This window comes from Mustelus asterias, chromosome 15, assembly GCF_964213995.1.
Source record: "Mustelus asterias chromosome 15, sMusAst1.hap1.1, whole genome shotgun sequence".
Taxonomy (NCBI): Eukaryota; Metazoa; Chordata; class Chondrichthyes; order Carcharhiniformes; family Triakidae; genus Mustelus; species Mustelus asterias.
The window spans coordinates 14,187,494-14,205,273 of NC_135815.1; the positions used below are offsets into that span (position 1 = coordinate 14,187,494).

The following is a 17,780-nucleotide window of genomic DNA, read 5'->3' on the forward strand; positions in this document are numbered from 1 at the left end:
GGAGTGGAGTTTGGAAGCACTCATTTGACAATCAGCTGGGGAAATTCTGAGAAGAAATCTGTAAACACTAATTTTGTGTGCTAATGTGACCGTTGCAGCTTCAAATGTACTTTGTTATCCGTATTAATCTTAAAACCTGTGTGTAATTGTTAAGCTAAATGAGTAAAGGAGTATTATAATCCATTTTTTATGTTTAATATTTTTCCCCTTGTTAAGGTTAATTAGTGGTCTTGGGATTCTGTTCCTCCACGTTTGATTTTAAGGAAAGTAAAAGTCACAGCCTTTTGAGCCAGGGTTCCATTCTGGGATCTTCCTGTCCAGTTATAACATCAACTGAGATTGTGACACTACAGAAATTAGGAAAGGCAGACTACTGTGGTTAGATTCACGTTATCCATATTTAAAGGGAAACGTACTATAAACTGTGGTGCTAAAAATATTGCGAAGTAATGCTAGAGTTTTAATATTTTGTTAAAGAATGTTGCAAATATTTCTCTCTTCCGCAAGGTGTTTAAGCAGCTTCCTCTGAGGCAGTCTTTTTCTGCTGCAGCAATGATGTATTCACATAGTAACCATTCAGAGTCTGTCATACAGCACATTCACAAATGTCAAACAATAAAGCCACTATTTAAGTGGTTGAAAGTTATGCATCTGCTGTGATACAATGAATCGTTTTACAAAAGACTCTTGATGCTATGTGGGAAGAGTCCTGCACCATGTAACTCTATAGGAAATCAGAGCAATAATTTAATTGTTTTTGCTGTTTTTTTTCCATTGGCTGTTAATTTTCAGAGTCTGCAAGTATCAAGCAGTTGCACTTCATAACAGCTGGTGGCTTGTATATAAATTTCCAGCCATCTTCAAATCCAGCAGAATCTGTCATTTCCTGTGATGGCTTCTGACATCTGGCTTTAATCAGTACAGAGAATCCACCAACGCTTATGGAAAGACGCATAGTATATGCTTCTAGTAGTACTGTGAAGAATAAGTGAACCTAAAAATATGTTTTCTTTTCCTCTCCACAGGATGACGTAGCGTTGAAACAGCATTTAGTAACTACAGAAAATGAGCTTAACATCCTGGTTTTTGGTGAGCAGCGGAGGCACACGTCACCGGCTGCCACGTGAAATGATCTTTGTAGGCCGGGATGACTGTGAATTGATGTTGCAGGTAATGTTCATCTCAAGCCTTACTAGAATTGTCTTGTAGCTTTTGATGCAGCTATATACACAAGTGAACTCAAAATGCCTGCAAGGTGATTCAGTTTAACTGACGTTTTTTGTTTGAATCTCTTGAATGCATTTATTTAAATAATTCATCTTGTTTACAATAAGCCATATCAGTGAGTATGGAATTCAGACATCATCTTGACTCTCTGAATGTGATTTGCTCTCTGTATATATTCAGTTTAGGAGAGGGAAGCAGCAGACTTGAATGAATCCAAAGTGAAATGTTTCAGTATTGCCACATCTAATATTTGTCTGAAATCCAACTTTCCTGGCTTCAAGTTTAATTAGGCTCATGGTGTAGTTTTTTTCAACATGGATTCATTGCCATCTTTATGTATGTCACGCAAGTTCATTTCAGTTCTTATGATTTGCCGAAAGAATTAACCCCCAAGTGTTTTCCAGCATTTCTAAAGCTTTTGTTTTCTTTCCCCCCCTCTTTATAGAATCATAGAATCTACAGCATGGGGACGGGCCCTTCGGTCCAAACTGGTCCAAGCCGACCAAAATGCCCATCTAAGCTAACCCCATTTGGCCCATATCCCCCTAAACCTTTCTTATCCATGTATCTGTCCAAATGCCTTTCAAATGATGTCAATGTCCCTGCCTCAACCACTTCCTCCGGTAGCTCATTCCACATACATACCACCCTCTGTGTAAAAAAAAAAGTAACTCCTCAGGTTCCCATTAATTCTTTTCTCTTGTAATTTTAAACTATGTCCTCTTGTTCTCGATTTCCCAACTCTTGGGGGGGGGGGGGGGGAAGACTGAGTGCATTCACCCTATCCATGCCTCATGATTTTATATACCACCATAAGATCACCCCTCAGTCTCCTACGCTCCAAAGTAAAAAGTCCTAGCCTGTCCAAACTCTCCCTATAACTCAGTCCCTTGAGTCCTGGCAACATACTTGCAAATCTCTTCTGCACTCTCTCCTACACACTCTCCAGTTTAATAACATCTTTCCTATAGCAAGGCAACCAAAACTGAACACACTACTCCAGATGCGACCTCGCCAACGTCCTGTACAACTGCAACATAACTTCCCGACTTCTATACTCGATGCCCTGACTGATGAAGGCCAGCACGTCAAAAGCCGCCTTCACTGCCCTATCTACCTGTGACTCCACCTTTAGAGAACCATGCAGCTGAACTCCAAGGTCCTTCTGTTTGACGATACTCCCTAAAGTCCTACCATTCACCATGAAAGTGCTACCTTAATTTGACTTTCTAAAATGCAACACCTCACACTTATCTGTATTGAACTCCATTTGCCATTTCTCGGCACACTTCCCCAGCTGATCAAGATCCTGCTGCAATTTTTGATAACCTTCCTCACTGTCTACAATACCACCTATTATGCATTTTTATTTTGGATAACTTCATGTTTAAATTTTTTCCAGATGGCCAAAGTGTGCAAAGTCCTGCAGATACGAGTGAGTAGGAAGAATATAAAAGTTTTCTTAGGATTGGAGTTTGTTTCCGAAAGTTGTGTGTCACATTTTGTCACAAGGATTTAGTGCAGTGTGAATCAGCTCTTACACGTCTCTTGTATTCTTTCTCTCTCAGCAACAAATGTGTGGTCATGAACTCTTTTAGATTAAAATGAATGATGAGTCAAAATTATTACTCAACCTTTGTAAGGTTGCATGTTCTCTTTCTTGTGTCTCACTTTCTCACTTTTTAATACCTAATTCTTTTTGCAACATTGAAAGGATATTTTCCAAGTTAGTCTGACACACATGTATACTGGGTGGCGGAGTGTGTCTCTGAACAATCGCCCTGGATTTCAGCCAAACTCAAATAGTTAGGATAATTGAAACCCCAAAAGCGAAAATGCTGGAAAATCTCAGCAGCGAGATTTTCCAGCGTTTTCTCTTTTGGTTTCCAATTCCAGCATCGGCAGTAATTTGCTTTTATTTAGTTAAGATAATTATCTACTCTCTCTCTGAAGACTTTTGAGTAAAAAGAATTTGGGAAGTATCAATCCAATTTCTGGTGGACGTAAACCTACGTTCAAAATCTGATACCAATGTGACATTACATTGGCAATCTTACTTGGGCCATTATGAAATTTGATTTGGAAGGTGGAAATGTTGCATTGTTGCAGAAGGCAATGCTTTTCTTGGCACATTCTTGAATGAATTAAAATTAATGATATTTACTTTGTGATTTGTGGTGTTATACCTGCCTTGGAAGTTGAAGGGATATAAATAAACAGTGATGGATTTTATTAGGATGTGAAGTACTAAATGAAAACTTTGCATTTGTTTATATGAAGAAAGAAGTTGTGACCCAGGTCATGGAAGATGAGTTAATTCAGACACTAGATGGATTTAAAATACAAACAGAGGAAGAATTGGATAAGTTTGTATTTAAAGTGGATAAGGCACTGGGATCGGAATTCGATGCATCCAAGGATACTGAGAAGTGAGTGTGAGAATTGCAGAGGCTATTCCTTAACTAACTTATTAGGCAACACTCTTGAGAGAACTTCATTTTCTTCAAGTGTTACTCGAGTAACACTTCAGAAAACATTAGAATGGGTGCAGAAAATGGTTCAAGAATGGTTCCAGGGTTGAGGAGCTTGAAGATAAACTGGAGAAGTTAGAACTGTTTTATTTGGAGAAAAGAAGGTTGAGAGGAGATATGATAGAAGTATTAAAAATCAGTAGTGGTTTGTGGTGTACGTGGACTTCCAAAAGGCATTTGCTACAGTGCCACACAAGAGACTTGTGATGGTTATAGCTCATGGAATAAAAGGGACTGTCGCAACATGGATATAGAATTGGTTGAGTGATCAAAACAAAGTAGTTGTTCATGGATTTTTTGTGTGTTGGGGGAAGGTTTGTAGTGGAGTTTCCCAGGGATCAGTGTTAGGAATAGCCTTTGCAATTCTCACTTTCACTTCTCAGTACCTTGGATGCATCGATTTCCAATCCCAGTGCTTTATCCACTTTAAATTCAAGTAATCTATCCAATTCTTCCTCCGTTTGAATTTTAAATCTATCTAGTGTCTGAATTAACTCATCTTTTTTCATTTAGTACCTTTGTCCTAAAGACCTAGGTCCTTAATGATCTAGACCTTTGTGTACGTTAAACAACTTCCACAAACATTCACTCCCTCCATCATTGATGGAACAGTGGTGGTAGTGTGTAGGAGATGCACTACAGGAATTCACCAAGGCTGTTTAGGCTGCACCTTCCAAACCAACGACCACTACCATCTAGAAGGATTAGAGCAGCAGATGCATGAGAATACCACCACCTGGAAATTCCCCTCCAAGCCATTCTGATGTGGAAATATATTGCCATTCCTTCAGTATCACTGGGTCAAAATACTGGAACACCCTCCCTGACAGCACTGTGGGTGTACCTAGACCACATGGACTGCAGCAATTCAAGAAGGCTGTTCACAACCACTTCTTGAGGGCAATTAGGAATGGCCAATAAATGCTGGATTAGCTAGTGACGCCCGCATCTGAGTGGTTAGGGGTTGGAGTGCACTACTTCAATTTTGTGGTGGACACAGATTCAGTTGAAGCATTCAAAAGGGAGCTGGATTGTTACCTGAAAAGAAGAATGTGAAGTGTTATGGAGAGAAGGCAGAGGAATGGTATGAGATGACTTGCTCACTTGGAGGGCCAGTGCAGACTCGATAGGGCAAATGATCATCGTCTGCTCCGTAACACTAATATGTTGTGGTGAGAATGTGGCTGGAATTTGAATCTTGCAGAGAGTTGTGTGGTTTGCTTCAAACGTAAATATTTAGCTTTTCCTTTAAGTATCTGTCCAGTTTAAATGATGCAACTGTAGAACTACTGTTCTCCGAGAATTCCTACATTTCCTACATTTCTGATCAGCGGCATAAATCAAGGAGTCCTCCAAATGCTTATGCTCCCATCACAAAATAAATAGATAGTTTCTATAAATGGATGGTTTCCACCTTAAACTTCCCCCTCCTCCTCACTCCCATCTCCCTAGCCTTCCCTAGCTCCCCCTGCTCCCCTCCCAAACATGACCACCCAGCTCTTCAGTCTCGCCTGTTTTGGAAACAGCACTTGGAGGGGAAGGAACTTTGCCAGGGTGCTGGAGAAGAGCCAGGGTACATAACCTGGCAAACTTTTTTAAAAAAAACTGTTAAAAATATTTTTAAAATGTCTCAATGTTTTAAAATAATCAGTAAAAGAACTCTCCTGTTGTTGAGCTGAAGACTGACATTACGGGGCCAGTCTTCAGCTTGTGGTAGCAAAAGGGAGTGTAACCTTACTGGTAATATGCTGCATTGGAAGCCCTTGCTGCTTGTCCTCTTACTGGGCCCTGTTGCATGAAGAAGAGGAAGTTTTCACAGGAGCCTACGCACAAGATCAATGCAGATTTTTTCCTTTTAGACAGTCAGAGCCGAATGTCAATGCTTTTGCTGCAGGGAGGAAAGTCCAAGCCACTAGATGTGCCAGTATAGCAAATCTGAAGAGGGACCTTCTGCTTTGACACTTAGACCTAATCACCTGTGTTTTGGATAGGTTGGAATAGTTCTTTAAGTTAACGCAATTTTCCCACTCATTGTCTAAATGTGAGCAGAAGCATTTGCGCAGTCAAATGGAGAAACTTGTAGTTAAAAGCCTTTAATGTCACTGAGTAGTTTATTGCTTTTGTATGCATGGGTGATTTTCTACTTGGAAATTTCTGGTATTTTCAATTTGTACTTATACAATCGTACAATGTCAGGAAAATATTCCAATTGCACTGTTTATTCAGTGACTTGATGGGAAGTTTGATTCAGAAGCATGGGGTTGACATCCTGGTCAGGTTTTTCCCTAACCCATCACTGCATGCTGCTTTACTTTCTTATTGGGTTGTCCATTCACCAGAAAACATTTGCAATCTTGCAATTACGAGAATAGGAATAGAAATAACGCTGCATATGAATTCTCAAACACCTTAGTATTTCACAAAAATGCTTTTTACTGCACTTAGTCCTTCGAAGTATATATTTTGGTGTGCAAAATTTACACGTTTTCTGTGGATCCTAACTTCTTTATGGTTATCTTTTTAACCTATTTTATCCCAGCAGCAAATCTTCAGTCATGCCCAATTTTGTTTCACCAAAATTAGACACCAAACTGGTGAATAATTTGGGCAATCATGATTAACATCAGAAACTAATAAAACTCCTGGAGGAATGGGTGGGGCAGTGAGCTGCAGCTCCTGCTAAGTTGTTGCACATAATATAAACTTATGCACAATGATCGGTGAGGAAAGAAACCTCTGGTCGGCACAGTTGCAATACTTGTGCGTCATAATCTAGGTATGCCCCATCCCACCCAAAACCATGTAATGCACCGAATAAGTATCGCTCAAATCTGCGTGATACAAGGGTTAGAAAACATGAGGGGCTGAACAAAAGAATTTGTGTGAATACATTCTTTGGTTCCTGACACATTGTAAATTCGGAAATATTTAATCTCCGTGTTTGTATTGCTAATTGACGCGAAGCATCCTGAACATATTGTAAAACGAACACAAGTAAAAATATGACATGGTATATAATATTCAACCAAACACATTTGGGTACATTGCTAAATCCCATTGACAGTACTCATCCTCAGAAATTTATGTCACAATAGCAGTGATTTAGCCCGTTAAGTCCATGCCAGGTGATAAAGGACCATACAGCCTAATCTCACTTCCCACCTCTCGGACTGTAGCTTTTTTGGTTATGGCACTTATGCATATCCAAGTGTTTATAAATGCGATGAGTGTTTATTCCTATACCTTTCTTTCAGACTAAGTTCCAAGTCCCCTCTACATTCTCGGTGAAAGATTTTGCTCCTCAACCTGCCTCTAATCCTTCTACCTATTATTTTAAATACATGATTCCTGGGTATTGACCTCTCTGCTAAGGAAAGTAAGCCTTCCTACTCTATCTAAACCACTCATAATTTTATACACTTCCTCTGTTCCAAAGAAAGCAACGGCAGCCTATCCAATCATTCCCGTGGCTAGAATTCTTTAGTCTTGGCAAAATGCTTGTAACTCTATATCCTCTCTTGTGCAATCGCATTCTTCCTGTGATGCGATGACTAGAACTGTACATAGCAGTCTAGTGGTGACATAAGTGCTTTATACAGTTCTAGCATAACCATCCTGCTCTTGTATTCTATGTCTCAGCAAATGAGGAAAAGCATTTTAATAATCTTAGGTATCTGTTCTGCTACCTTTAGGGATCTGTAAACATGTACTTCAAGTTCCCTTTGCTTCTCCATACCAGTGTGGTACCATTTATTGCATATTTCCTTGCTTGTTTGCACTCCCTAAATACATACTTCAAATTTGCAGAATTGAATTTCATTTGCCACTTTTCTACCCCACCTGATCAGTCTAATGATGTCTTCCTGCAGTCTGCATATTTCTTCCTGATTATGACCACACATCTGCGAGCTTCTTATCATGCCCATGTGTTTAAGTCTAATCATGGAAATATACCACAAAAGCAAGGAACCTAGTAATGAGCCCCACTAAAAACAACCTTCCAGTCACAGAAAAACCATTACCCTTTTCTTCCTGCATTTGAGTCTGTTTTAGATCCAACTTGCCACTTTCCTTTGGATCCAACAGAGTTTTACTTTTCTGGCCAGTCTGCCATGTGGGATCTTGTCAAAAGCCATATAGATGATTGTAATGTGCTCCCTGATGAGCTCAATGCATTCTATACCTGTTTTGAGCGAGACGTCAGCGAGAGCATGCTGTCCACCCCAGAAACCTCGGATGAACCTGTTTCCGAGGTCACCATTGCAGATGTCAGAGCAGCCTTCTCGAAGGTCAACCCACAGAAAGCGACTGGCCTGGACGGGGTACCGGGACGAGCACTCAGATCCTGCGTGGACCAGATGGCGGGAGTATTCGCAGACATTTTCAACCTTTCTTTACAGCAATCTTGAGGTCTCTATCTGCGTCAAGAAGATGACCATCATCCCGGTACCAAAGAAAAGCCAAGCAGCATGCCTTTAATGACTATCGGCCGATGTTTCTGACATCCATCATTATGAAGTGCTTCGAAAGTAGTCATGGCATGAATCAATTCCAGCCTCCCAGATTGTCTGGATCCACTACAGTTCACCTACCACAGCAAATGCCATCTCCTTGACCCTGCACTCAACTCTGGAACACCTAGATAACACCTATGTCAGACTCCCATTTATTGACTACAACTCAGCCTTCAACACCATTACCCCTACGAAACTCACCTCCAAACTCTGTGGATTGGGGTTCCTCCCTCTGTACCAAAAGGAGCCGGCTCCTCCCTCTGGATCCTGAACTTCCTAACCCAGAGACCACAATCAGTAAGAATAGGCAACAACACCTTATCCACTATTGTCCTCAACAACGGTGCTCCACAAGTCCTCAGCCCCTTACTATACTCCTTATACACCTATGACTGTGTGGCAAAATTCCCCTCCATCTCGATTCTCAATTTGCTGATGACACCACCATAGTGGGTTGGATCTCAAACAATGATAAGACGGAGTACAGGAAAGAGATAGAGAATCTGGCGAACTGGTGCGACGAAAATAATCTCTTCCTCAATGTCAACAAAACAAAGGAGATAGCCATCAACTTCAGGAAGCATAGTGGAGGCCATGCTTGTCCACATCAATGGGGACAGAGTAGAAATGGTTTTCAGTGTTCGGATCACCAACAACCTGTCCTGGTCCCTCCATGCCGACCCTATAGTTAAGAAAGCCCCACCAATGCCTCTATCTCAGGAGACGAAGGAAATTTGGCATGTCCGCTACGATTCTCACCAACTTTTACTGATGCATCATGGAAAGCATTCTTTCTGGTTGTATCACAGCTTGGTATGGCTCCTGCTGTGTCCAAAACTGCAAGAAACTACAAAGGGTGAACGAAGCCCAGTCCATCACCCAAACCAGTCTTCCACCTATTGACACTGTCTACACTTCCCGTTGCCTCAGAAAAGCAGCCAGCATAATTAAGGACCCCATGCACCTCAGACATATTCTCTTCCACCACCTTCTGTCGGGAAAAAGATACAAAAGTCTGAGGGCACATATCAGCCGACTCAAGAACAGCATCTTCCCTGCTGCCATCAGACTTTTGGATGGACTTACCTTGCATTAAGTTGATTTTTCTCTACACCGTAGCTATGACTGTAACACTGCATTCTGCACTTTCTCCTTTCCTTTTCTCTGAACGGTATGCTTTGTCTGCATAGTGCGCAAGGAACAATACTTTTCACAGTATACTAATACATGTGACAATAATAAATCAAATATTTGTCCTTTTCCATAACTATGCCAAATCTAACTGGATTATGATCACTCCCTTACACTTGCCCCAGTTTCATTTCCAAATACTAAGTCCAAAACAGCCTTATTAGGCTTGCTGGTTTTTAAAAAAAAATCTGCTGGATGCATTTTAAGAATTGGGGTAGTTGAAATCCATCGCTACTGTAGCCCAGTTGTGTGCACTTAGAGATTTATCTACTTATTTACTATTTCCCCTTTGACTGAGGGTCTTTAGTCCACTCTTGTATGACAGTCCCCTCTTGTATGTTTGCCCTTTATTCTTGCCATTTTTGTTCTTCAGTCCAACCCATATGACCTAATTTCATGATCTTTCTAACCTATTATCCCTTATCTCAACTGTAATTGTTTCTGTTGCCAATAGTGTGATTTCCCCGTCCTTGTTTTCATCCCACTGATCTGTTTGAATACTCAATAACCAAGAACATTGAGCTGCCATTTCTGTCTATCTTTAAATCATTTTCAATTTAATACAGCGATGAGGAGGAATTTCTTCTCGGGGTAGTCAATCTGTGGAATTCTTTACTGCATCATGCTGTAGTGGCTGGGTTAAGTATGTCCAAGGTTGACATAGGCATTTATAATCAGTAAGAGAATCAAGGGTTATGGGGATAAGGTGGGAAAGTGGAGTTGAGGATTATCATATCAGATCAGTCATGATCTCTTTGAATAGCGGAGCAGACTTGATGACCTGCTTCTGCGTCTTATGACAATGGTATCAAACCTCCAACTGCTTGACTGTACCCTCAGTTCTTCTGCCTTATTCAGTAGACTACTTGGAGTGAAATATATACATTGCTAGACTCCTTCGTCTATTTTCTAGCCTTTGTTTCCTCTGCTTACTAATTTTCTGTCTTCCATTTCCTGCTTTGCTCCTCTGCTTTCTGAATTTTCACTCTAATCCCAATCCCTTGCCAAGCTGTTTTAAACTCTCCCCAACAATACTAGCAAACCTACCCATCACAAAATTAATCCTGGCCCAGCTGAGATGCAAAATACCTTCTACCTGCTTATATAGTCCCAGTTTGCCTGAACTAGTTCCAATAACCCAGGATTCTAAAGCCCTCCATCTTACACCATTTATCCAGCCATTTGCACCCTTCTCTTGTTTCTGCACTCACCAGCCTATGACACCAGGAGTAACCAGCCAATCGGCTCCCTCCCACGTGTGATATCACCCTAGGTATGTTTTTACATTTCCCACTGACATTCTGCTACTGTTTAAATCTAAAGTCTCTTCTGCGATGCTCTGCACTCTTTTTTTCCTAAATTAAACTGGGTTCAAAGACCTAACAGCATATGCTATACTAAGCTGCTTTAGTTATCTACTAGATTGAATTGCTGCTTGGTGTTATCCCTCATGACTTTGCCATGGAAAACTTCACAATATCTAACCAACCGCTTCTTCTTACACTCACTCTGCGATTGCACAGGCATTTGAAGCCTCAGATTTAACCAGCAGGCAGTGAAAAACTTCTAATTTCTGGAAGCCTCCAGGCAGAATAGTTAATCTGAGGCTTACTGCAAGGCTTCCTGTATTATTGTAATCTCAATTACTACAACAGAAAAAAGTTTAACGTTTGCACTGTATGTATGTCAGAAACACTTAGTCCTCCTTAATGTTGACTATATAATATTGATCAAGATCCTATCTTGCAGACCAGAGGAGTGCCCTGTTCATTTAGATGATTCCCTGTAATGTTCATCACGTGCAAGAAGATATCTCAAAATGCTTTAGATTGAGTAGATGCCAAACTGGAGGGCAAAAGGAAAAGTCAAGAATGTGGCACACTCAGAGGAAGGTTTTGAGGAGTTTGAAGTTAATGACCCATTAACAATCCTTTAGTTTAATCTCTGTGCCAAAATAGTATTTCAAATGAAGATAATTTTACGGCGCCTGCTTTAAATTGATGAAATAAGGTATTTGACAATTTGGAGTCTGTGCTGTGTTGAATAGTCTTCAAAAGCTAAATCAAAAACAATAGATTCCAAGTGGTTGGTGGCATTTGGATGAATTTTTAATGTGTTTTATCATTTCTGTTTTTTATTTACACTGACTAAAACAAAAGTGGGGAAATTGTTTTCTTTTACAGTCCCGCAGTGTGGACAAGCAGCATGCTGTTATCAACTATAACTCTGCTGAAGATGAGCATAAAGTAAAGGATCTCGGTAGTCTAAATGGGGTATGTGCCGAACCGTTGCTTATTATTCAGTGACTTTGTCACCATTTTTGTTTGAACTTATTTTTGAAACTTTATATTTTTAATACTATTAAAATAAATATATGTAGCACTTGGGAAAATATTGCAGTATCTAATGCTTACTCTTTAATAGATTCAGGGAACCCCACAAAATAAAATTTGCGGAGGCAGAGTTCAATGTTCAGATCGATAAAGTAGGAATCTTTCGTTAATTCTTGACCAGGGTACCTTTATTTTCAGACATTCGTTAATGAAGCCCGAATACCAGAACAAACCTATATCACTCTGAAGATTGATGATAAACTTCGATTTGGATATGATATCCTTTCCAAAAAGAGCTATTTAGTTAGTAAGCAGTAAAATGTTACAAATAGAGTTCCTTAGAGCCTGCAGCATAGAAACAAGCCATTCAGTCCAACCTGTCTACACTGGCATTTATGCTCCACAAAAACTGCCTCGTACTCCTCTTATAGCAGAATTTGTATATCCTTCTAACCTTTCCTCCCTGATGTGGTTCTCCATCTTTTCTTAAATATTATTTTCTCAGTTATGATTTGTGGTAAACGTAATTGGTATAATATTGTGGGTTTGAGATCTCTGCAAAAAGAATTTACACTTTGATTATATTTTTACTCCTAATTTTCTTCCTGTTTCTCTTGAAGGTGGTGATTTCTGCATTTTAGTTTGTTGGGTGCCAACAGACCCTCTACTAGTTGTGGTTGTTCTTCATGTTTGAACATGTTATTTGATGATGGAAAGTCATCACAGCTGAACCTGGTCCTTCCCTCGTATATACTTGCCAGCAAAGGTCACCGGACACTGATGGGCAACAGGAATTCTACTTGATTCCTTCTTCCCTTTTCTAAAAGCCCTCTGACTTTTAAGACCTTCATTGATATGCTGTGTGAGATTGTTGCATGTTATGCAATCAGTGCATGTATTAGTTATATAGGTGGTACCTGGCAGACCATCAGAGGCTGGTCATTTAGAATGATGGCACATTTGGTGATTGTCATCAGTTGATTTCCCCACAACAAGTTCTCCAGCAACAATCATAACATTTGCTAGTCATGTTTCAGTGCTTAAATATATTTTAGTTCGCAATGCCCTTGTTTCCTTCCTTTCCTTAACATGTCTTACATACCAATTTGTTTACTGTGGCGAGAGGAGAACTGCGGGTCCCAGAGGAAGCACTCAAGGTAAGGCGAACAAAGGTTGCTTGAAAACTGACTAGTGAAATAGTATAATATATTTTGTATTTGTTTTTTGGCACTGGGTTGTTAATGCATTTGTTTTTAATCTGTATCCTGAAGTAGAATTTTCAGAAATAATTAAATCTTGTTTTTAGCATGAAAAGTTTACAAGTCAATTGCAGTTACCGCAGAAACCTCCAGAAGCTGAAGAATCAAAGGAGACACCCAACAGCTCAGTGGAGGCCAAAGTTGAATTACTGGCTAGTGTGGCAGAAATGCATAAAGCATCAGGTAATTATTATTGAATAATTTTTATTTTTACAATAACTATATATCTTTAGTCACTTAAACATTGGTGTATTAAATATATTTTGTAATTCTCCTGTTAGCTACATATTGTGCTGTTGCATCTGTGCTATTTCATCTGTTGATTACTAAAGCATTCGAAACAAAGTAAATGAGTTGATGGCACAAATCCATACAAATGAGTATGATCTAGTGGCCATCACAGAAACGTGGTTGCAGGGTGACCAGGACTGGGAACTGAATATCCAGGGGTATCAGACATTTAGGAAGGATAGACAGGTAGAAAAAGGAGATGGGGTAGCTCTGTTAATAAAGGATAATATCAGGACGGTAGTGAGAGACGACATAGGCTCTAAGGAGCAAAATGTGGAATCGTTGTGGGTGGAGATGAGGAATAGTAGGGGGAAAAAGACACTGGTAGGCGTGGTCTATAGGCCCCCAAATAATAATGTTGAGGTGGGGAGGGCTATAAACAAGCAAATAATGGATGCGTGCAAAAACGGAACGGCAATAATCATGGGGGATTTTAACCTGCATATTGATTGGGCGACTCAAATTGGACGTGGAGGGCTTGAGGAAGAGTTCTTAGAATGCTATCGGGATAGTTTAATTGAACAGTATGTTACAGAACCTACGAGAGAGCGAGTTATCTTAGATCTGGTACTGTGTAATGAAACAGGTAGAATTAAGGATGATCTTGTGAGGGATCCTCTTGGATTGAGTGATCATAATATGGTTGAATTTCTGATACAGATGGAGGGTGAGAAAGTAGGGTCCCAAACCAGTGTCCTCTGCTTAAACAGAGGGGAGTACGATAGGATGAGGGCGGAATTGGCTAATGTAGACTGGGCGAGCAGACTGGTAGGTAGGACAGCTGAGGAACAGCGGAGGATTTTTAAGGAGATTTTTTTTAAGTACTCAGCAAAAATATATTCCGGTGATAAAGAAGGACTGTAAGAAAAAGGATAACCGGACGTGGATAACGAAGGAAATAAAGGAGAATATTAAAATAAAAACAGATGCGTACAGTGTGGCCAAAAATAGTGGAGAATTAGTAGATTGGGAAAGCTTTAAAAAACAACAAAGAACGACTAAGAAAGTGATTGAGAAAGGAAAGATAGATTATGAAACTAAACTAGCTCAAAATATTAAAAATGATAGTAAAAGTTTTTATAAATATATAAAAAGGAATAGAGTGAATGTTGGACCCTTGGAGGACGAGAGGGGGGATTTAATAGTGGAAAACGAGGAAACGGCTGAGACTTTAAATAAGTTCTTTGTGTCGGTCTTCACGGTGGAAGACACAAATAGTTTATCGAATATTAGAGATCGAGAGTTAGTGGGAGGTGAGGTCCTTAATACAATTACTGTTACTAAAGAGGTAGTGCTTGGTAGACTAATGGGACTGAAGGTAGACAAGTCCCCGGGCCCGGATGGAATGCATCCCAGGATACTGAAAGAAATGGCTGAGGTAATAGCTGATGCGTTAGTATTTATTTATCAAAATTTGCTGGAATCTGGGGTAGTGCTGGCTGATTGGAAAACAGCTACTGTTACGCCGCTGTTTAAAAAAGGAAGTAGACAAAAGGCGGGTAACTACAGGCCGGTTAGCTTAACGTCCGTAGTTGGGAAGATGCTGGAGTCCATCATTAAAGAGGAAATAGCAGAGCACCTGGATAAGAATGGTTCGATCAAGCAGACGCAGCATGGATTCATGAAGGGAAAGTCGTGTTTGACGAATTTACTGGTTTTTTATGAAGATGTGGCTAGTGCGGTTGACAGAGGGGAACCGGTGGATGTGGTGTTTTTAGATTTCCAGAAGGCATTCGATAAGGTGCCTCACAAAAGGTTGCTGCAGAAGATTGGGGTACACGGAGTTGGGGGTAAGGTGTTGGCGTGGATTGGAGATTGGCTATCTAACAGGAAGCAGAGAGTTGGAATAAATGGGTGCTTTTCTGGTTGGCAGTTGGTGACCAGTGGTGTGCCGCAGGGATCGGTGCTGGGGCCTCAACTGTTTACCATTTACATAGATGATCTGGAGGAGGGGACTGAGTGTAGGGTATCAAAGTTTGTTGATGACACGAAGATGAGTGGGAAAGCAAATTGCGTGGAGGACGCGGAAAGTCTGCAGAGAGATTTGGATAGGCTGGGCGAGGATCTGGCAGATGGAATATAATGTTGGCAAATGTGAGGTTATCCACTTTGGAAGAAGTAACAGTAAATTGGAATATTATTTAAATGGAGAAAAATTACATCATGCTACTGTGCAGAGGGATCTGGGGGTCCTTGTGCACGAATCACAAAAACTCAGTCTGCGGGTGCAGCAGGTGATCAAGAAGGTGAATGGAATGTTGGCCTTTATTGTGAGGGGGATAGAATATAAAAGCAGGGAGGTCTTGCTGCAACTATACAAGGCACTGGTGAGGCCGCAACTGGAGTACTGTGTGCAGTTTTGGTCCCCTTATTTGCGAAAGGATATATTGGCTTTGGAGGGAGTGCAGAGAAGGTTCACCAGGTTGATACCGGAGATGAGGGGTGTAGCTTATGAGGAGAGATTGAACAGATTGGGTCTGTACTCGTTGGAGTTTAGAAGGCTGAGGGGTGATCTTTTAGAGACATATAAGATAATGAAGGGGCTGGATAGGGTAGAGGTGGAGAGATTCTTTCCACTTAGAAGGGAAACCAGAACTAGAGGGCACAGCCTCAAAATACGTGGGGGCCGGTTCAGAACAGAGTTGAGGGGGAACTTCTTCTCTCGAAGGGTAGTGAATCTCTGGAATTCTCTGCCCATTGAAGTGGTGGAGGCTCCCTCGTTGAATATGTTTAAATCACGGGTAGATAGATTTCTGATCGATAAGGGATATGGGGAGCAGGCGGGTAAGTGGAACTGATTCGCTTCAGATCAGCCATGATCTTGTTGAATGGCGGGGCAGGCTCGATGGCCTACTCCTGCTCCTATTTCTTATGTTCTTATAAAGGCCTCTGCCTACACAGTCAGTTCACTCTGCTGCATTACCATCCATTTTCAGAAACCAGAAATGGGAGTGAGTAAGTACTTTGTATAGTAAGGAAGTAAATGTAACTCTGCTAGTTTTGAACGTATGCCAATTTAGGTCTTGTATTTCTTTATAATTATCCTAGCCGTCCAGTATGATCTGTGGTAGTGGATTCCATAATGAATTAGTTAATAAAATTTATTAAACCAGAACATTGCAGCTGAATGTGACTTCAGCCAAATTGAAATGACACAATTCACTATCTCAGCTGTGAGGTCCAAGTGTTAGAATTTCTGGCAATTGATTTTTTAAAAATATTTTAGTGTATACAGTGAATTTAGACGTTATTTCTCATTCAATAAAAAAGTATATTTGTTCTATGTATCGAACTTTCACAACTTGGCTAATACCTGTAAATAAAAACTATTGATATCCTCATACGTGTAAAGTAGATCAAATGCATTTGTTGTGCATGTGCTATCATTTGAGTAAGCAGTGGCTGTCAAATTGTGTTTTTTGCTCCTGTTAAGTGGCTTGGAAAAATTTTGTGATGTTATGCAAAGGCTGTAAGCAATCTCTCAACACCAGGTTAAAGTCCAACAGGTTTATTTGTAGCAAATGCCACTAGCTTTCGGAACAGGCTGCCCCTTCGTCAGGTGGGTGGGAGTTCTGATCACAAACAGGGCACAAAGACACAAACTCAATTTACATGAATAATGATTGGAATGCGAGTCTTTACAGTTAATCAAGTCTTAAAGGTACAGACAATGTGAGTGGAGAGAGCATTAAGCACAGGTTAAAGAGATATGTACTGTTTCCAGGCAGGAAAGTTAGTGAGATTTTGCAAGTCAAGGCAAGCCGTGGGGGTTACAGATAGTGTGACATGATCCCGATTGAGGCCGTCCTCGTGTGCGGAACTTGGCTATCAGTCTCTGCTCAGCGACTCTGCACTGTCGTGAAGGCCATCTTGGAGAACGCTTACCTGAAGATCAGAGGCCGAACGCCCGTGACTGCTGAAGTGCTCCCCCACAGGAAGAGAACAGTCTTGCCTGGTGATTGTCGAGCGGTGTTCATTCATCCGTTGTCGTAGCGTCTGTATGGTCTCCCCAATGTACCATGCTTCGGGACATCCTTTCCTGCAGCGCATCAGGTAGACCGTTGGCAGAGTTGCAAGAGTATGAACAAAGAACAATACAGCACAGGAACAGGCCCTTCAGCCCTCCAAGCCCGCGCCGCTCCCTGGTCCAAACTAGACCATTCTTTTGTATCCCTCCATTCTCACACCGTTCATGTGGCTATCTAGATAACAAATGTTCCCAGTGTGTCTGCCTCCACCACCTTGCCCAGCAGCGCATTCCAGGCCCCCAACACCCTCTGTGTAAAATACGTCCTTCTGATACCCCCCCGCCCCCCCAGTTCACCCTATCTATGCCTTTCATAATTTTATACACCTCTATTAGGTCACCCCTCATCCTCCGTCTTTCCAGTGAGAACAACCCCAGTTTACCCAATCTCTCCTCATAACTAAGCC

The 17,780-nt window shown here is 40.9% G+C and overlaps 1 protein-coding gene across 12 annotated transcripts in view; it reads left to right on the plus strand.

Annotated features, from left to right (window-relative positions):
• cep170aa (centrosomal protein 170Aa) overlaps window positions 1-17,780 on the plus strand; it is a 145,849-nt gene that overhangs the window by 29,992 nt on the left and 98,077 nt on the right. For 7 of the 12 annotated variants that reach the window (XM_078229530.1, XM_078229531.1, XM_078229533.1 and 4 more), the window contains exons 2-7: window positions 1,026-1,170; window positions 2,630-2,662; window positions 11,647-11,736; window positions 11,995-12,073; window positions 12,895-12,953; window positions 13,103-13,238. In XM_078229530.1, the coding sequence (XP_078085656.1) occupies window positions 1,066-1,170; window positions 2,630-2,662; window positions 11,647-11,736; window positions 11,995-12,073; window positions 12,895-12,953; window positions 13,103-13,238 (502 nt within the window). In that variant the 5' untranslated portion in view covers window positions 1,026-1,065. The remainder of the gene's footprint in view (window positions 1-1,025; window positions 1,171-2,629; window positions 2,663-11,646; window positions 11,737-11,994; window positions 12,074-12,894; window positions 12,954-13,102; window positions 13,239-17,780) is intronic. The other 5 variants (XM_078229532.1, XM_078229541.1, XM_078229542.1 and 2 more) reach the window with 1 other exon arrangement.